The sequence below is a fragment of the Equus asinus genome, chromosome 9 (assembly GCF_041296235.1).
Source record: "Equus asinus isolate D_3611 breed Donkey chromosome 9, EquAss-T2T_v2, whole genome shotgun sequence".
NCBI lineage: Eukaryota > Metazoa > Chordata > Mammalia > Perissodactyla > Equidae > Equus > Equus asinus.
The window spans coordinates 65,281,322-65,303,826 of NC_091798.1; the positions used below are offsets into that span (position 1 = coordinate 65,281,322).

General features: G+C 34.4%; 1 protein-coding gene across 10 annotated transcripts in view; it reads right to left on the bottom strand.

The window, feature by feature from the left end:
• FER (FER tyrosine kinase) overlaps window positions 1-22,505 on the bottom strand; it is a 435,477-nt gene that overhangs the window by 148,175 nt on the left and 264,797 nt on the right. For all 10 annotated transcript variants that reach the window (XR_011505916.1, XM_070517625.1, XM_014843218.3 and 7 more), the window contains 3 exons: window positions 14,053-14,109; window positions 7,088-7,203; window positions 4,471-4,565 (listed from right to left, as the gene is read on the bottom strand). Coding sequence is in view for 9 of the 10 variants with exons in the window: in XM_070517625.1 (XP_070373726.1) it covers window positions 4,471-4,565; window positions 7,088-7,203; window positions 14,053-14,109 (268 nt within the window). In the remaining variant the exon portion in view is untranslated. The remainder of the gene's footprint in view (window positions 1-4,470; window positions 4,566-7,087; window positions 7,204-14,052; window positions 14,110-22,505) is intronic.

Consider the following 22,505-nt stretch of genomic DNA (forward strand, 5'->3'; position numbering starts at 1 on the left):
CCCCCTGAAAACAGGAACGAGACAAGGATGCTCTCTATCACCACTCTTATTTAACATAGTACTGGAGGTCCTGGCCAGAGCAATCAGGCAAGAAAAAGGAATAAAAGGTATCCAAATAGGGAGGGAAGAAGTGAAACTCTTGCTGTTTGCAGACGACATGATCTTATATATAGAAAACCCCAAAGAATCCATTGGAAAGCTCTTAGAATTAATCAACAACTACAGCAAAGTTGCAGGGTATAAAATCAATTTGCATAAATCAGTAGCATTTCTATATTCTAATAACGAAATAGAAAAAGAACTCAAGAACACAATACCATTCACAATCAGAACAAAAAGAATAAAATACCTTGGGGTAAATTTAACTAAGGAAGTGAAGGACCTATATAATGAAAATTACAAGGCCTTTCTAAGAGAATTGGATGACGACATAAGGAGATGGAAAGACATTCCATGTACATGGATTGGAAGAATAAACATAGTTAAAATGTCCATACTACCTAAAGCAATCTACAGATTCAATGCTATCCCAATCAGATCCCAATGCCATTCTTTACAGAATTAGAACAAAGAATCCTAAAATTTATATGGGGCAACAAAAGACCCCCAATTGCTAAAGCAATCCTGAGAAAAAAGAACAAAACGGGAGACATCACAATCCCTGACTTCAAAACTTACTATAAAGCTACAGTAATCAAAACAGCATGGTACTGGTACAAAGACAGGTGCACAGATCAATGGAACAGAATTGAAAGCCCAGAAATAAAACTACACATCTATGGACAGCTTATCTTCGACAAAGGAGCTGAGAGCACACAATGGAGAAAAGAAACTCTTTTCAACAAATGGTGCTGGGAAAACTGGAAAGCCATATGTAAAAGAATGAAAATTGACATTCTTTTTCACCATTCAGCAAAATAAACTAAAAATGGATCAAAGACCTAAAGGTGAGACCCGAAACCATAAATCTTCTAGAAGAAAACATAGGCAGTACACTCTTTGACATCAGTATTAAAAGGACCTTTTCGGACACCATGTCTTCTCAGAGAAGGGAAACAATAGAAAGAATAAACAAATGGGACTTCATCAGACTAAAGAGCTTCTTCAAGGCAAATGAAAACAGGATTGAAACAAAAAAACAACCCACTAACTGGGAAAAAATATTTGCAAGTCATATATCTGACAAAGGCTTAATATCCATAATATATAAAGAACTCTCACAACTCAACAACAAAAAATCAAACAACCTGATCAAAAAATGGGCTGGAGACATGAACAGACATTTCTCCAAAGAAGATATACGGATGGCCAATAGGCACATGAAAAGATGCTCATCATCGCTGATCATCAGGGAAATGCAAATCAAAACTACACTAAGATATCACCTTACACCCATTAGAATGACAAAAATATCTAACTCTAATTGTAACAATTGTTGGAGAGGTTGTGGAGAGAATGGAACCCTCATACACTGCTGGTGGGAATGTAAACTGGTGCAGCCACTATGGAAAACAGTATAGAGATTCCTCAAAAAATTAAAAATAGAACTACCATATGATCCAGCCATTCCACTACTGGGTATCTATCCAAAGAGGCTGAAGTCAGCAATTCCAAAAGTCCTATGCACCCCAATGTTCATTGCAGCATTATTTACAATAGCCAAGACATGGAAGCAACCTAAGTGCCCATCAACAGATGAATGGATAAAGAAGTTGTGTATATATACAATGGAATACTACTCAGCTGCAAAACAGAACAAAATCATCCCATTTGCAACAACATGGATGGGCCTTGAGGGAATTATGTTAAGTGAAATAAGCCAGTTAGAGAAGGATAATCTCTGTATGACTCCACTCATATGAGGAATTGAAAAATGTGGACAAAGAGAACAGATTAGTGGCTACCAGGGGAAAGGTGGGGTGGGGGGTGGGCACAAAGGATGAAGTGGTGCACCTACAACACGAATGACAAACATTAATGTACAACTGAAATCACACAAGATTGTAACCTATCATTAACTCAATAAAAAAAAAAAAGAAAATTTAGCAAAATCTACTGTGTAGGTAGAACTTGAAGATGGCTTCCCAAAGATGTCCTGCCCTACCCCGTGGAACATGTGAATGTGATTAGCTATCACTCCCTAATTATGTTGTCATAGGGCACAGTCCACCTTACCATAGGGAGATTATCCAGGTGAGCCTCATCGAATTACACGAGACCTTTCAAGAAACTGGAGTATTCTCCAGCTGGTAACAGAAGAGGACATTAGAGAAATTCAAAACACTGAAGGATGTGGCATGCTGGGTATGAAGATGGAGGGAGCCACGGGTAAAAGAAGGTAGGAAACCTTTAGGAGCTGAGAGATGACCCCAGCAAGCAAGGTAACCTTAGCCCAGCGGCAAGGAAAAGTGTTCTGCTACCAGCCTGAAGGAGCATGACAGTGGATTCTCCTCTAGTGCCTCCAGATAGGAGCTTAGCCTGTCATTCTGATTTTTGGCTTTTTAAGACCCTGAGCAGAGAATCCAGTCAAGCCTGCCTGCACTTCTAACCTACAGAGCTGTGAGGTAATAAATGGGTGTTGTTTAAAACTGCTAAGTTGTGATCCTTTGTTATGCAGCAACAGAAAGCTAAAACATTTACCATAAGCCAAAATGCACATAAACTCAGATCCAACAATACCACTGCTGAAAACTGACCCTACAGATACACTTCAAAATGATTCTTATGATATGAGTCCAAAGATATTCACTAGCAGTTTGTAAAAAGAGAAAGAATAAAAATGGAAACAGCCGAAGTATCCATAAATAGATAAACTGTATAAATCCATAAACTGTATAACTTTATAGCCATTACAAGGAAAAGGTAGAACTATATTGATGAATATGAAACAAGGAAACCGTAAGTTACATTAATAAGAGAAAAAAATCTGAAACAGTGTTATGATATTTTTTATAATTAAATTTAAAGGATCAACATAAAATCAAGGTATCTGCATTAAACATTTTTCCGGAAAAAAACCCAAAAAAATAAAAAGCAATTAGCTTTGGGATAGGATTAGATTGAGTGTGAGGTTTTCATTTTTAATTTTATTTATACCTTTCGTTACATTTTGAATTTTCTAATGAAGTTTATTATTCTTATTAATTTAAAAAATAATTAATAGATGTTACTTGTCAGTGTCCAGATAAACACTTTGCTGGTTCTCCTGCAAAGTTATCTTCTTTTGTGTTATTCAACTTGGACCTGCCATCTGGAATTTGTCATCTGTGCTCCTTTCCTCATCCATGGTAAGTCCAAAATCACTTTTCTTCAAGTCTGCCCTACTCCTTAAATGTAAGTTTCTTGGTGACAACCCTTATTAACTGTGCTTCATTTGCATTTATGTGAATGTTTATATGTATTTATAATATTTAAGTATCCTATTTTAATTAAAATTATAGGCTATTCAATTGCTTTTAAAATTTTAGACTGTATCTATAATTTTTTCATAAGTATATTGAAAGCTACTTTAAGATATAGATCATAAATAGCATAAATCATCCAAACATACAGTGTACCTAACACAGACAATGCCATCTTGATGCGGATGATCATGATCTAGGAATCCTGAAGTAATATGGTAATATCAAGAAATATTCCAATAGCAAGCGAACCAGTATGATAAAATGGGACCAATTATCCTTCAATAATGGAAGAATTATGTGGACAGTATTTAATGGGTAATCTACAATATCAGGTTTACTCAATGTATATTAAAGTTAGAAATATTTTTCATATCCCTTTAAATTTCTTCTTTTAAAATGAGTAAATAGTTGTTAAAGGTAACACAGCAAATAATTTTCAGTTATTAAATATTGTATTTGTAAATATTATCTCTGATTTTCTACAAAAGATGGATGTATAGTGAAAATAACTTAAAACTATACCGTATCAGTTAGAGGTTATCCTTGTTTGTTGGCAAAAGTTGTTAACCAAAAGATCTGGAGTTTTTGAAAGTCACAATAAAGAAATACAAGGATCACTTCCTTTGTCCATACATAAAAGAGGTTCATAATTTGTAGGTAACCCAAATCACCATAGGATTATTATATACAACCAAACGAGAGGATGTGTGGTAACCAATGAGCTAAATATAAGATAGTATGATCACTGTTAAGAAGTCAAACTAAGTAGACTTTTTCTAAACAGCTTTTCTCACATCAGCATTATACATAAATAAATTCCATGTGTAACTGCACTGCAATAATGTATCTTCTCTTAAAAAAAAAGGTTGGCTGACATTTTCTAGAAAATAGTGAAGTGTTATAGACTATAAAAATACCGAGTATGTGTACAAGCTCTTTGTCATCAGGAAAATGTTAAACGAAATCCTTGGAAACTTTGCAAGGAGAAATCAAAGAGACTGAAGATATAAAAGTAATAAAATATGACATTAAAATGTCATTGAGGAAACCTCTAAAATCATATTACCTGGAACCAGTTCCATAATGATGTAGATAGGCTGTCTTTGTGTGCAAACTCCTATAAGTTTGACAATATTGGGATGATCATATTGCTTGAGAATTCTGGATGAGAGAAAAGTATAATAGTTATGATTTAAATACTAAAGCATTAGTTTATGGTCATGAATAGTGTGCACAAGTAGAATACACTTTAATCAACATAATTCAATTTTTAAAACTTCAGTATGAACCCAAATTATGATAAATGGGATATATACAATTTTGATAAATATTGGCAAAATACAGGGACAAATGAGTCAATTCTCCTTAATTCAGTTAAATATTTTAAAAATTATTATCCACTCGGAATGACTAACAACCATGCTAAATAGGAAAAACTTACTTAGTCTAAAACATGTAGAACTCCCCTTCAGAGTATCTGGCTTTAGGCACCACCACAAAGCATAGCTGAAAAGAACTAGTTGACCCAAAACTCTAGGCTGCTAGGGTAGCATCTTTTTGTTTTGTTTTATTTTATGCACATACTTGATTTAAAATACATAAAAATAGAACTCAATTCATACTGGTAAATTCTCTAGAGTGATCACTTCATTAGATTTCTTAATAAATACTTTTTTGATGATCATGATCAATTTCAAGGTAGTAAAAACTCAAAAGTTTTGAGAAAGCTGGCAACAGGTTTAAGAATAATTGAGTAACAGTTTCAATATAGACTTAAGCTGAAGCAGAGAAGATTTAGTTTGGATAAAGGCAAAATTTCATCAGAGGGCTATAAAACTGGCATAGACTCATCCATAGGACTCCAAGCACGAGTTAAAAAAAGATTAGATTCTCTCAGAGGCCTGTCTATCATGATGATTTCTAGTACCAAATTTTATTCCATATTATCCTATTGACATAGTTATAAATTCACTCATATTTGAAAAATGCAGTTTTCTTTCCTGAGAGACTGAAAAAATAACTATATGGAGAAAGATAAAACAGTTTACATGTTTCGTACATGCACAACTAAAGCAGAGATAGCTTTAAGAAAAATGTTTTAGAGTGAAAATACATAATGACTCATAAATGAAAAGGTAAAACTGAGAAGAATTCTAGAGATAAGGGAAATATTCTGTCAATAACTTTGAGCTTCCAACTTCTACAAGAAACTAAAAATAAAGTTTTAGAACGTTTAACTTTAATCCAAAATGTCATTTCTTAAGCTGGAAACTGCCTAGTAAAGAAATTCCACAAAATAGCCAGCATGAACTCAAATAGTACTGAATATCTAAATATATAGCTCTATTGTCTATTAAAGGACACTAGGGAGTTTGCATGGATATAGTTTTCATTTTTAACATTAAACTTGGTAACCTCACTTTAGAAGAGGAAATTAAACGATTTGCAATAAAATAATCACAAGTTAGAAAGCAAGAAAATTAAATATTTTTAAAAATTTTAGATACAACTTTGTACCTTAAGAATACCTATGAATAACTATAAAATAATAAGCCTATAAATTTCAATTGCGATAGCATGCCTTTAAATTTATTAGAGAATATTTTTTCTGAATTGCCAATAATATACATAAAAAAGGTTTGCAACTTTATTCTGTAGATAATATTTAATAAATGCAACAAACTAGCTTAATCCATTGCTATCAACATTCATTTTTAGATGATGAATGAAGAAATGTACATCAAAATTCTTCATGCCATGGGACTTATTTTTCTTGAGCTACCATGTTCTCTGTTCTCCCACAGCACTATACAGAAACTTCAATTTTATGCATTATGCCATGGTGGAGAATACACACACACACACACTGCTTTCCTTCCCTCCCTATACACCACAAATCTGTGGATCTATGGATCCACGTATCCTCCTTCTCTCCCATCCATCCATCCATCCATCCACCCTTCATTCATATGTCCTCCTCACTCTGGCCACAGCACCTTTCTATTTGTCTTGTGTTTTGTTGTATATATTAGATTTTACCACTAACAGAAAAGTTTTAACTATCTGCAAAATAGGGGATCGAGTTGGAAATTTTAGCTAACAAATTTTAGCTAATAATACAAGAAAAGAGAATTATTCCAGATTAGAAAAGAAAAATATGCACATTTTGGAACAAATGCCATACACTCAGTTGAAGAAATCTGAGGTTCTCAGAAAAGAAAGCTAACAGCTGAGAAAAGAGAATCAGTGACACTGTCTAAGGAGGGTAGAATAGAAGTAATTATCTAAATAGATATACGTAAATTATACATTTTATATACAGAATACAGTAACATTCTCACTATTAGGACCACACTGGATATGCACATATATACGTATAGGCATGCGTGATAAAAGTAAAAAATACTGCAATATTTTTAAGAACATGACAAATATTCAAGTTTTTAGCATCCGGTTTTTTAGCATCTGGTTCTTTCGACTGTGATTGCCTAGCGGATCTATAACCTAACTCAAAAACATAGAAACATTTTTTTCCCCAGACTATAGAAGTGCTTACTTATGAGGGTTCTAAAAGTGCTTACTTGTACTTCAGCAAATCATAATTTAAGATATCTTCAAATTTACATTTTAATGAGTTATTTATATTATTAAATACATATTTTACGTTACTTTAGAGAACTCACTTGGCTTCTTGTAAAAATTTTATTTTCAGTTCCTGAGGAAGATCTTCTTTACATGTTTTAACAGCAACAGCAGTTTTATCCTTTAATATGCCCTTATATACTTCACCGAAATTTCCCTGGAAATACAAATACATTTATTGTTTGGGATGCAGCCACATAAATCATTGCAAAATACAAGGAGAGTGCGTAATAATGCATTTTGAGTTAATCAAAGCATTCTGTTAGCTTTATTGAGTTTTAAGTGGATATAAAGATTGGGAAGGTTGCCCTTACCAATCTTCAACTTTAAATATACTACCTAACACACCAACCATTGGGGAGATTGAGGCTTGAGGAGAATTGAAAAGGAAAACGGGAAAAGTAAAATTGAAAGAGAATAGGATAAAAGAAGAAACTCAAGTTGACGTTGTCAGAAGCACATTAAGTATTACTCCACCTAGTTCCCTTTACGTCCTAAGCTCTAAATTTTACTACATTTAAAAACTATCCATTAATGTATAAAAAGAAAGCAAAGATCCTGTGAGGTGACTGTAGGTATTGATCAGCGCAGCCTACGTCAGTTGGAGGAGACAGGGAGAGTAGAAAGTAGGGGGGAGGCAACAGACCCAAGGCAGATGAAAGACTATCAAGAGCTACCGCCATACGCTGTCAGTCTCTGAAAGGTGCCAAGAAAGAGGAGGTGCCAACCCAAATGCCAGTGTCCCCCTGTGAGGAACTAATTTCTATCAAATGTATGAATTTCTAACCTTATTCTTTGACCAGAATATATTTTGACTTAAAATGCCTTATTTCCAGTTTGAAGTCATTTTTCTTTTATTATAAAGACAAAAGAAAATATTACAAAGAAGATCTATAAGGTTAATACAACAGCTATTTTTTAGTATTCCCTTCAAGTTTTCTATGTATGCATATATATTTTTTACATAGCTATAATCATAAGATGCAAGAATTATATTAAGCTTCAATGCTACTGTTGTTGAGCAAGAAGTAACTGAACTAGGACTCTACTAGTTATTGAGTTTGAGTTCTAAGATCAATGTAACTCTTAACCAATAGTTCAAGGTGTATAAACTTTACATGTCATTAATAAATAATTTAAAGTTTTTAAAATATTTTAAGTATTACTTAATATTTTTACTTTTTATTTTACTTAATATTTTAAGTATACTTACAGTAATGAATAGTATTCATTATTATTAAATCTAATATTCAAGTATTTATTAAAAAACAATGATTGATCATCTTTTCATGTAAAGTAAACATACTATGAATACAACATAGTACACATTCATCATAAATTAGAAAAAGGAAAATTTGAGCTTTATAGCTTTCCTTGTTTGTTATTCTCATGGCTTTTTTTCCCCACACAATTATCAGATCATTTATTATATCAGAGATAGAGCTGAGAAAAGATATTATTAATATACACGATTATTGCTGGGCCTCTATTTATCTGAATAATTCTGAAGCACTTATAAATCAATTTGTCTAAAACAATGCTTTAATCATTAGAAGACTTTTCCTGGCTAAATTACCTTTTTCATTTACTAAGACCATTATTCTCTCTGTAAGCATTCAGACTCTACCTCTACAATACTTTTGTCTTCCTCTTTGCATCTCAGAAAGGCCCCCCCCAAGTTAAGATCTCAATTTTCTCACCTAAACTGATCTCATGGTCAGTCCTACTCCCTCCAATCCAGCCACCACAGCACTGCCAGATTAATCTTTCCAAGAGACAACTTGCATTATACTATTGCCTTACTCAATATCCATCCTTCAATTACCATCACTTTCTCAGCCTCTGTCTAGCTCCACATTACAGCCTTCAAATGTTGAATGTGTCCTAGACTCAAATACTTAGCGATCTCAAAATATGTGCCATTCCTTTTCTATAACTTTTTCCTCTGGAAAACCCACTACTTTCAATCAGGGAAAATGCTAACTAATCTCTAAGTCCATTTCTTATGCCCGTTCCTTCTTGATCTTTCCAAAATTACATATCCTGTTCCTGAACACTTATCATTCAATTGTCCCTTTGTACCTTTATAATGTTTCTGCCCTATGTAACAGATCTTAGCACATATGAGGCACCTGAAAATTTTAAACATTCATTCAACAATTATTACTCAGAGGACTTCAATTCTATCAATGGTGGTCTAGCGGGGAATCTCCAAACACCAAGAAAAAAAAGACTGTGCTTCCCAGACCGCCTCTTCTCCATCCAAAGAGGTCAGGAGGAAGCTAGGACACCCATCACTCCCTACCATTTAACAGGCAGAGTTTCATCTCTGCTACTGCCCTTAAGTCCATGAGGCAAAATCTCATTGTGCCCCTTGTCTGTGTTTATATCAGTCCTCATAAGATCTTGGTCCTACGTTAATCCTCATCTCCCTCTCTCTAATCCTCATTAGATTCTGCACACTTCTATTCAACACTCTATCTCCTATTTCTCTTCTATCCCCAAATTCCACTGTGCCATCTGGAATTCGTGGTCCATCATCATCAATTTTTATCTTCAATCTATTCTTTGGTCATTCTCTTCACCTTCTCATTCTAACAGAAATTTGGCTCTCACTTGAGAACACTCAACTGGTGGCTGAGCTACCTGTTGCCTTCTAAACTTAAGTGATGACTCCTTCCCCCTCTCCCCCATCATCCTCCTCCCACTGCCCTGGAGATGGAATCAAGTATTCTACTAGCTCCTTGTCACTGCTTTCAAACCATTTTCTCTCCTGCCTTCCTAAAAACCCCCAGCTTTGACGTGTTATCATTCAATTATATACCCACTACCCCTTACTGTGGCCATCAGCTATTGAATTCGAAAATATTTTATGTTTATTGATCATTTGAGCTCCTGGCTCAGTGTAACCAGTGTTATTCCTGTCTTAGTTCTTGGCAATTTCAATACTTAAAGATCATTCCAACATTTCAAACTCTCAGTTTCTTGAACATCTCTCTTCCAATGATCTTGTGCTCCAATCTATTTCCTAGAATCATACCTTAAACTTTACCATTGCCAATAATGCAACTTCTCTAAAATATCTATTTCATTCCTCCCATTTTCTGGCTGGCTTCTATTTTTCTAGCTTATTTCCTCCAATACACACGCTTCAAAAATCCTTTGACCCTACAGGAATCCCAAATCTTTAGATCCTATCACTTTTTATTGTCCATCACCCATTAATATTCTCTCTTCTTTCCTTATCCAGCTTAAATTCCATAATCAATAATTACAACAACTGTTTACCATAGATTCTCAACTTTGTTCTTCTTAATCTCTAGAACTCCCTTGTCAAATCCACAACCCTGATTAAATGCAACACTCTGTCTACTCTGCACCTATGCAGCTATATGTGGCTGGAGAAAATCCACAACCACGTTGACTGGTTTCACTTTAAATTCATGAACGCAAACCTCAGATGGGTCCTTAATGCTGCCTGGTAAACATATTACAATTCTCTAAACCATTCACATTCTCATTCTTCTAACTAACAGTTTCTACCTTGTTCTCTCTTCTCAAATTCCCCATACCTCCTCCTCTATCTTCATTCTTAGCTGATAATCTTGCTTCCTACTTCACTGAAAAAATTGGAGCAATCTAAAAAGAACTTCCAGACTCTCAGCCTCACCTACCAATTTTCCCACCTACCAATCTTTCTTGCTGATAAAAATGAACTACTGTGTTTCCATTAAATTCAATCCTCCACTGTAAACTAAATCTCATCCCCTCTTAACTACTCAAAGAGATTACTCCAGCAATGCTCATCTTTCCCTTCAAAATAATTAATTTTTCACTAGAACATTCTCAACTGCAAACCACCATGCTATTTTTTCTTTCATGTTAAACAACAACAACAACAACAACAACACACAAATCATTCTCTTGAAACTATCACCACGTGTCTCTGCTTCCTTTTGAGGCAAAACTTCAGAGTTACATCCTTGCCATCTCTAATTCCTCTCCTCCCATTCTCTCTTAAAACTATTCCAATCTGGCTTTCACCAAAAGCACTTCAATGACACTACCCAGCCAAGTTACCAGGGGCCTCCTCATTGCTAAATTCAACGGTTAATTTTCAGTTATCATCTCATTTGAGCTCTTAGCAGCACTTGATGACACTGATCACTCTCTCCTCCTTGGTCAGACTTGATATCCAACTGGCTTCTCTTTCATCTTCACTTGGAAATCTAATAGACAAAGTCAATACATCCAAAACTGAACTCTTAATGCACTTTCTGCGCCTACATTGACTCTCCTCTTTCTCCCCTGCCCTATGTATGGATTCCATTGGGATATTCAGTTGGAATCTTGTTCCCCAAAACCTTCTGCACCCATGCTGACTCCCCTCTTTCTCTCAAGCCCCACATAGGAGTCCACTGTGATATTCTGCTGGTTCAACCTTGAAAACATTATCCAGAATTCACCACTTCTCACAACCTCTATCATCACCACCCTGATCCAGCAACCACCATGTTTTAGTTACCTAAGTGTAATTGCTTCCTAACCTTCCAACTCATCAGCTATTCTCAACACAACAGCCAGAGCGATCTTCTTAAAAAGTGAGATCATGCCACTCTTCCACTTCAAATCATCAACCAACTAATTTTTTTCACACATAATCAAAGCCTAAGGAATTACAATGGCCTAAAAGGCCCTACATAATATATAATCTCACCATCTCACTGACTTCCTCTCCTATCATATTCCTCCTTGCATATTCCGTTACAGACAAACTGTCTCTGTTGCTCTTCAAATGAAATTTGCATTGCTTACTCCCTCTGCCTAGAACCCTCTTCCTCAAATGTCCCCGCAGCTAAATCCCTCCCCTCCAAATTTTATTCAAAAGGAGCAATTTTAATAAGGCTTACCCATATTTCCCTATTAAAAATTGCAACTCTGACCAATAGCACTTGCAAATTTTTTCACAGGACTTAGCACCCTCTAACATTATAAAATTTATCTATTTATTATGCTTATTATTTATCTGTCTTCTCTTGCTAGATAGAACACAAATTCTACAAGGGAAAGAATATTTGTCTGCTTTGTTCACTGATGTTTTCCAAATGCCTAGAAAAGTGCCTGGCACATAGTAGGCATTCAACAAATATTTGAGGACTAAATAAAATATTTATTGAATACCAAATATATATCAAGTACAGTCTACGAATAATAAAGTGCTGAATAAAAAATGTTACAGTCCCTTCTCAACCTTATATTACGACAAAATGCCAAAGTCCGTTAAGTGCAGGAATAATCGCTAATTCTCTTTTACTCATGTACTCTCCAGTAGTATATTGTAAATATTTATTTGGAACAGGTAGTGAAAATATTAAATGACCAATCATCTCATACTAAAAAATATTAACTGAAATTAAGCTATACAGTGATTCTAAAGTTGTAGTCTTATTAAAAATGATTAAATTTATTGAAACTGGCATCATTCTACTGCCTTATCATTGAGAAAATAATTATTCTTTGAAATAGCCTCACTGAGGAGCTAAAGGCTAAAATTCCTCCTAATTTATATTTCATATATTAAAATAAATAATTGAAATATTTGTCTTTAACTGAAAATATTTTTTCCTCAGTGAAAAATCTGTCCTTCCCAACATATTCTATTTCAGTAAATAGTTTAATTTTACAATTTATTATCTAATCATATTTTCATGGAAATTTAATTTGTTTGTAATGATTTTTGGCCCAATCACTGCTACCAAGTTATTGATCTAAAGTAATGGAAAGAAGGAATATTTCCTTAATGCAAACATATCACAAAGAAAATTAAGATACATCAGCTACTGCTTTTAGCTTGAGATTCTTTAGAACTTCTTACTAAATAAGTATTAGCAGTCAATAAAAACTGCTTTCCAACAGCAATTTAATGCTTCCATTTGGAAAAGATATTTTAAAATAATAAGAATCCTGCAAAGTAGATGATTTCAACAGGGATTTACCTTCTAAACATACATCAAAGCTAAAAAGCAGGGAAAAAATTGTCAACTCATCAAGTTTACATTTGAATCAAAAGAGTAAGGATTATTTAATTCTTAAAATGCTGAGCTTTAAGTCTAGCACTGATCACTCAAAAATGTGTGAGTGATAATCTTCCCTAATGATCTGGATTTTATACTATTTTTCACATCACATTATCAAGCTAAACTTAATTCAAACTTTCATATGAAAACATCATTAATTAAGTCATTAACAAAGAAGTTAATATTTACTTACTGGAACTCAATTGTAAATAAACAATTATTAGTAAATTTGAAAACAGTCCATTTGATTAATAATTATCAAATGCCTGCCATTATTGTTGGACATAATCTACTTTCATACGACCTACGAGATGCAAGAAACTTCCAACTAGATTGGAAGAAAGGAACTTTCATTATATATAGTTGCCCTCTCTGATGACTAATAGAGTTAACTACAAAATGAATATTTATATTAAAGCATGTAGCTTGTCCACATAATTTTTAGATTGAAGTAATGTGTCCAATGTTGTTACATACTTTGATTCTATATACAATCCTGAAATCCCAAAGAGCCGTATTTCACTTTTTCTAAACTATCACGTATAATCAAAAACAAAGTGAACAAGACTATTAAGCATTTATTTAAACTTATTACCTCATAGTTTCTTTTCAAATCTCAGTTCACTAGTTTTAGTTTTACTACACTGTAGCAAAATCATTATGGCTTTTAGTCCTTCCAGAGCAAAACATATACATACATACTATTTTTAAAAGAATCATCCATAAGCCTTTCAAAGATTTTTACACATATATTTCAGTGAACGTCACAGTATTTTAACAGATATGGTACTGTGTTCTTCTAGGTTAATGTGGGAATGTGCCTTACTGTGTGCTGGAATATAAGAAAAGTTCTGAAGAAAATGAAGGAATCTGCAGAGTTCACAATCACTATAAAGATTTTTGGTTATTTAGCTTAGTTGATAACGTACCTTGCCCAGTAATTCTCCCAATGTGACATCTTCATGATTGAGAACCCATTTCTTATCCTATGGTAAAGAAAAAGGACAGTTTTTTAGCCCAAGTAAGAGTACATTTCCTGTAAGATGCACCTGAGGCAGTAGGAAATAGACCTAAAGGCAGTGGGAAAATATTTCATTCAGACCATTCAATCAACAGCACACTAAGAAAAGTTGTAACCTCAAGAGGCTATAAAACAGATTTAAGAAATGATACTACACAATAGGACTTTTAAATCTACATTATAGCAAACTTCTATTGGAAATTTCACCTTTCAAAATGATAGTCTCCCAACTAGAACCCAGCATGCACTTTCCTCCCATCATAATGCTTAGGCTATGCTATTATTTGCCACTTCAAAAAGTTGTATCATAAACACATGAGGGAATTTCATTTTACAATGCAAAACTGCAATTCTCACTTGATCACAGAGAATTAGTTTTCTACTGAAACCACATTACTAAGAGCTAATTTTTCCACATATAAACTGGCCATGAATTATAGTCGTCTGTGACACTGCATGTAGTCCCATATCTTTCCCAAGTAATTTCCTGAAGTATAATAAAGCAACAAACATCAATTACAATATCACTAGGGTACACAAGACCACTGATGCGAACATGCCATTATAAAAGAGCATTCCATTATCTGATCTCAAGAACTAATTACTTAGGGAATATTTTATCTTCTAAAAATCCCAGCTATTATACCATACAATACCATAATGTTAGAAAGACATATAGATTTTTTTAAAAAGAAGGAAGGAAAAAGGAAAGAAGCAAGGAGGGAGAGAGAGGGGGGAAAGAGAGAGAGGGGGGAAAGAAAGAGAGGCAGGAAAGGAGGAAAGTAAAGTAAAAATCCACCCTAACTATGCCTTAAAAATGTCCTGGACAGCCATTTGAAGTACTTTACCTTTTGAAACACCAAGTGACAAGCACTTGACCACCACCCTCTGCTAGGTCAACAAAGGGAACAACACTGATTTTTAAGAAAACAACAGTTTACATATACAGTCTTTCAATCTAAATATAAAGCTAGAGATATAAAGTTCATGGAAAAAAACAGAAAAATATCTTCACAACCAATTGAGTAAGCAAAGATTTCACATAGGACACAAAAAGCACTAGTTATAAAAGAAACAAAAATTGGAATTCATCAAAATTAAAAAACATTTATTTTTCCAAAGGCATCATTTGAAAAATCAAAAGGCAAACTACTATCTGGGAGAACATTTTTGCAATACATATATCTGACAAATAATTCGTGTGTAGAACATGTAGAGAACTCATACCTCAATAACAAGATAACCAATTTCTTAAAACTGGGTTGTTGGTTAAGTTTTGTAAAAAACTTAAAATAAGATGGACAAATAGACAACAAGCACATCAAAAGATGCTTACCATCATTAGTCATCAGTAACATACAAACCACAAGATGCCACTTCATACCCATTAGAATACTAAAACTACAAAGACGAACAATACCAAGACATTGTGAGGATGAGGAGCAACCGGAGTCCTCACACATTGTTGGTGAGGATGCAAAATGGTACAATCATTTTGGAAAACAGTTCAGTAGTTTCTTATGGAGTTAAAACTACACCTACCTTATGATTCAGAAATTATACTCGTAGGTATTAAGCCAAGAGAAATGAAAATACATATCCACAAAAATATGGATCAAAAAATGTTTAAGGCAGCTCTATTTAAATAACAGCCCAAAACCAGAAACAATCCCAATGTCCATCAAAAGGAGAATTGCTTAACAAATTTATTCAGCAATAAAAAGGAATTTACTACAACACATGCAATAGAGCATTTGCAAAACATTTTGTCAAGCTAAAAAGGCCAATATTTTATATACGTGCATACATACATACTGATTCCATTTATATAAATTTCTGGAGATGGACAATTAATCTATAATGCCATAAATCTGAGCAGTGGTTGCCTGCGGCAGGGGATGGGGAAGACTGACTGCAAAGGGGGAAGGAGCAAATTTGGGGGGGTTATAGAAATGTTTAATTTCTTGATATTTCATTGAACTATATATTTAAAACCTGTACATTTTATTGTATGTGAACTATATCCATAAAGTTGATTTTTTTAAATGAAAAATTAGAAAAGCAAAAATTGTTTTAAATGCTACTTTCTACTTGAGTAGCACTTTCAGGTTTAATTTCCCCTCCACACATATTATCAAAAGTTATTCTTCAAAGAATGTAGTCGGGCAGGCAGGAGAGTATTATTTCCAAGCTGCAAAACTGATCTAGTGAGAGCTTTTTCATTTCATACAATGGTAAAATAGGTGAATCTGACCAACGCTTCCACAACAAACCACTGAAAAAGCTAGATGAAATGTAAAAACAAAAACAAAGCAACACAAACTTCTGTTTGAGAGGACCTGGAGAACTACTGAAATAGTGTAGAACTAAGAGGCCAGGTTTAGGTCAAAAAAAGAAGCCCAGTCAAGACTTTTGGGGCTACATTACCTTAAGTCCATACACTGATTGTGACAGTAGCAGCCAACAGGCCAAAAAAAAAAAAATTGAAGTTCAAGGCCAGCAAAGGAGAAGAGGCCCTGACAAAATACCCTAGACTTTTAATAAGGACCTCAAGGATACTGCACTGTGAGAGAAAAGGTAACCTGGAAACGGAAGAATTAAAACCTACTTTCTAGTCATCTCCATCACTGATGGAACCAAACTAGGAATTGGCAAACTAAGCCTGTGGGCCAAATTGGCTCACTGCCTGTCTTTGCGTAGCCCATGAACTAAGAATGGTTTTTGCATTTTTAAATGGTTAAAAAAAAAGGAAAAAGAATACTAATACATGACACATGAGAATTATATGAAATTCAAATTTCAGTGTCCATAGACAATAGATCAATAACAATTAGCTACTATATGCTACAGAGAGGGAAAAAAAGAGTGGAAAAATGAACAGTTCCAAAGACCTATGGGACAATACCAAGAGGTCTAACATTCATATCAAAGTCAAAAGAAGGAAAAGAAAAGGAAATAATATTTGAAGTAATAATGGTCAAAACACCCCAAATTTGGTAAAAAAACATAGACCTGCAGACTCAAGAAACTCAACCAACCCCAAGAATGAAAAACTCAAATCAATATCTAGATACAATATAATCACATTGGCTAAAACCAAAGACAAAGAAAAAAAAATTTTAAGCAGCTACAGCAAATGACCCATTATTTACAGGAGAACCACAATCAAACTGACTGAAGATTTAACATCAGAAATCATGGAGAGCAAGAAGAAATGAAATAACATTTCTAAAGTATTAAAACAAAAAAACTGTCAAATTCAGATTTCTATATCCAGAAAAATATCTTTCAGAAATGAAAGTAAAATAAAGGCATTTTTGATAAAGGAAAGCTAAGAAATTTGTTGCCAGCAGACTTACTCTTAAAAAAATTAAGTTCTTTAGCCAGAAGGAAACTTGGAATATCAGGAATAAAGGAGGAATAACAAAACTGTAAATACTGGAGTAAACATAATAGACTTTTCTTTCCTTGAGTTCTTTAAAATGTCCTTTACAGGTTGAAAGAAAAATTACATTTTCTGATGAACTTTTCAATTGATGTAGGTGCAACACATAAGAAAAGTACAACAAAGAGGAGGTGTACAGTTTCCTACAGTGATAAAGTTTCTGCATTCCACTTGCAATGGTACAATACTGATTCTTTGTAAACTGAGAAGTTAAATATGTTTTTGGTAATTCCTAGAACAACCACTCAGAAAAAAAAAAAGACAAAGCTATATAATCAAAAATACAAAAGAAAAATTTAATGGAATAGTAAGAAGTGTTCAAATAACCTAAAAGATGGTAAAAAAGGGTAAAAAGGGAAACCAAATGAAGACGATAAAAAGAAAATAACAAAATGGTAGTCCTAAATCCAAACATATCAATAATTACATTAAATGTAAGTTGTCTAAATACACCATTTAAAAGATAAATTGTAAGAATTTTAAAATGAGTCAACAATTACGGTGTTTAAAAAAACTCTTTTTAACTATAATGATATATGTATCTTAAAAGTAAAAGGATGGAAATAGACATAAAATGCAAGCATAAATCATAAGAAAGCTGGAACACCTGTAGTAATGTCAGACAAAGTAGACTGTAGAACAAAGAAAATTACCATGGATAAAGAGGACAATCACATAATGACAGACGTGTCAATTCACCAAGAAAACATAATTATCCTAAATGTCTGTGCTTCAACCACAGATACTTCAAAATGAAGAAAACATTGACAGAACTGAAAGGAGAAAGAAAATTTCACAATTATAGTTGGAGACTTCAATATACCTCTCTCAGTAATAGTAGTAGAGAGGAAATCAGCAAAGATATAAAATAATTGAATGTCATCACCAATCAAATGGATCAAATTGACCTTTATAATAAAATTTCACTAAACAGCAGAATAAAACCCTCTTTTCAAGGAAAATTCACCAAGCTAAACCATATCATAAATCTTAACCATAAGGTTAAGTTTAAGCCCATAAAACAAACCTTAACAAATGTAAAAGAAATGAGGTCATATAAGGTATGTTCTCTCACAATAAAATTAAACTAGAAATCAATAAAAAAGTTAACAGGACAATTTGCAAATACTTAGAAATTAAACAACACACTGTTAAATGATCCATAGATCAAAGAAAAAGTCTTAAGGGAAGTTAGGAAATTTTTTGGACTGAATAAAAATAAAACTACAATATATCAAAATTCTTGAGATATAGCCAAAGCAGTGCTTAAAGGGAAATTTATAGCACTTCATATTCAAGAACAAGGAAGGTCTCAAGTCACTAATTTAAACTTCTACCTTAAGAATCTAGAAAAATGATAAAAATAATCCCAAAGCTAGTAGAAGAAAACAATAATAAATGCAGGAGCAGAAGTCAATAAAATTGAAAATTCCTAAACAGTAGAGAAATCATTGTGGAAACAGTTGATTTACAGTTGAAATGGAAAAACTCTACCTCAATATCTGGGGATGCCTGGATCTGATTTTTGGCTCTTGGACAAGATAGGGAAGTTAGATTTATGATTTTATTCAATAAAGTCAAACTCCCCAGGGATCTCAGAGAGAATTTCTTTACTAATGGTTTGAAACTGGCCTGATTGGTTTGACAAGCTTGGCTTGATTAGATGGGCTAGGGGGACAAAAATGGCATGCTGCAAGTTTCTTTTTTAAACTCTCTAAGAGCCAAGATTACCCTTACAGATCTTGGTGGACCAATCCCAGACCCAGCTTGGTCTCGGTGTGTGCAAATTAGGCCACTTGAAGAGGTTGGGTCTGGGATGTCTCTCAGATCCTTTATGCTTGTCTGCATAGTTCCCTTTACTTTCAAATAAAAGCTTCCTGCTAGTATGTTCAGTGGCGTTTGGGGATCATTTCAAACGTCCAAACTGGGGAAATTTTTGAAGTTGATGACTGGGATGGGCTACTAAAACCACTGACTCTGTAATTTAAATAATAATGGCTAAGGTGTTTTTTGGGAGAAAGATGACCAGCACTGTTATGTGGGGGGAGGGGGATGTGGGAGAGGGGGGTGTAGTGGACTGGGGGGGCAGTGAAGGGGTGTGGAACTCTTATTATTGCCAGAATGACTGCCACCTGGTGGTCCTGCTTCTGAGGGCACAGAAATAACCTTTCCACTGATGGGCAGAAAAGTACATTAGTAGAGACAGGGCCAGGGGAAATAGCTAAATGGACAACAACAACAACAAAAAAACCATTATAATTGAGGGGAAGTCAGTCAAAAATAAGGTTGTTCTTAATTTGTTTTAGCTAAAATGAAGACAAAAGAGGAACAACCTAGAGCCTCAGAGTTAAGAATTGTGACTCAATCTGTAAGAGGGAGGGAAAAATGCCCAAAAGGAATTTGGTGGAGATTTGCTTGATCAGAGAATTTGATAGCTACAGTTTTTGTAGAAATGTGGATAGAGGTGCAAACTCCAATCTGTTAAATTGGATAAAGGCGGTGGTACTTAACGTGTAGCCCAAAAGGGGGAACTAAGAACTCCTCCCTTAGACATAAATGGAATACTCCCTCCTACTGAGGCCGCTGAGTGCCTGAGAAAGGCAAGCACTTTAGACACACAATGACACTAAAGCTTCACCTAACACTACGCCTCTGACCCATGGGATGAGGATGCGATAATAAAAGGAGCTGCAATTCTCTATATAACTTTATTGTTGGGGGAACAAAAAACAAACAAGTAGAGACTACATCAGAACAGGGACATCAAGTAAAACGGAGTTTGAAGAATGAAGAGTGGGAGAAGACTGAATCCCTGACTCCCCCATTATTTTTACTGACCTCTTTTCTTCTCCCCTTTCCTCTGAAGGAAACAAAAGAAATCACACTCAGAAGGGTGGCCAGAAAGAGCTGCAGCTCACGCTGCAATAAGTGCCCAGAGCTGGTACTTCCTATAGTGACTATACCACATAGTTCCTGTCTTTAACTTTGCTATTTTCTGTAAAGGGGCAAGAAGATTTATGCAACCTTCTTGAATCTGGAGAAGGAACAAAAGGAATGGAGACAGATTGCTCTCAGTCTCTTCCAAGCAACAGGATAGTAGCATCTCCCTTGGCTTCACAGATTTACTAGTATTGAACAAAAATAAAAGTTGTACTAAAATATAAATCACCAATAGAAATAAAACAGACATAAAAATGAAAGAGGAATTAGAACAGGAATGAATAGAGCTGACACAGTTTCACTTAATGTTTCATCTGCTTGCTAGTGATTAGTGACCATATAGGAATATCCACAAACCTATGTTCCAAAACTCTAATGATTAAATTTGCCTGATGTTGAAACTACAACAGACTTGACTTAGACTCCTTACGTTAATTCATGAATTTTAATGTATCATTATTATGGTGAATTAAGTATATATTTTTCCCATTTATCAATTATCTCTCAAAAAAAAAATTTGAAATGTCAAATTTAATCTAAATTGGAGGTCTCTCTCTCTCTTTTTTTTTTTTTTGGTGAGGAAGATTGGCCCTGAGCTAATATCTGTTGTGAATCTTCCTCTTTTTACTTGAGGGACATGGTCCCCGAGCTAACGTCAATGCCAATCTTCCTTTATTTTACATGTTGGTTGCCACTACAGCATGGCTTGATGAGTGGTGTAGGCCTATGCCTGGGATCCAAACCCACAAACAATGGCTGCCAAAGTAGAGCATGCAAACTTAACCACTACACCACCAGGCTCGCTCTGGATGTCTCATTTTTAAAGGGGGAATGGAGGGCAACTCTAAGATCTCAATACATTTTTTAAAAAACTGCATTTCTTCAATGAAGAAGAATAATTTTTAGAGTTGCTTAAGAGCAGATTTAAAGTCAGCCCATTAGTACAGGCAAAGGCAAATACTTTCACTTGTCTGACACCCAAACTTTTGTGAAGTATACATTTTTAACATGTTCCCAGATACACTTGCTTGTTGAATCTCACAATAACTTCCATTAGGTTGGCAGGAAATGCGTTATTATCTCCATTTCACAGATGGGAAAACCAGGGCCTTCAGGAGGTAAAATCATGTCCATGGCCACAGAGGTACTAAGTGACAGAGTTGATAATAATCTCAATCTTCTGTCTCCTAGTCCACCGTACCAGTATATTCTGCTTCACCTTTACTGAAGAGACCAAAGGACATTACATTTCAAATAAAACTGAGTGCAATAATTTTTTGGATCTAAATTATACACATAAGTATATCATTCAGGTAATTGAAAAGAAGGATCAAATGACAGAACATACATCTATAACCTGAATAAATGCCAGGCATTTTTTTATTCTAGACATTTATCTACGATATGATAAATGTGTTATGTTTCCAGAGAGCCCATTCATGCCAAATTGTAGAACTACCTTAGGGGTGAAAAATTTCACACATATAAAGTCTTATTTAGACCTATGACTATTATATCTGATATAAAATGTATTCCAAAATTGTTTTTCATTGAATTATAAAACTGGAAAGTCAACAAAGCAGCTCTGAGAACTGAATCATCTTGAACAAAGAACATATGGGCTTGAGGCAACTCAGGCTGGGAGAGATGGGAATTGTGCCTAAAACACACCTTTCGTAATCTCCAGAAACATATCTCCTCCCAATCATCTCTATGACAATAAGATTGATTCCAGCTTGCTTATCTCCCAGAACTTTAACCTACTGTCTAATTACAAGTACTTCAAGTCCCAATTATAAGCCTCTTTGGGGAATGTAGATAATCATTTATTTCCACGGGTAGTTTTAAGTACAATTTTAAAACACCGTTGTCACAACAATCTCTCCGTCAAGGCTTTAGGATATGCCAAGTTTACTTGTACTCCATTCCTGAAATCTTGTGGCCTCCATAACTGTGTTAGAAAATACTTCCGACTC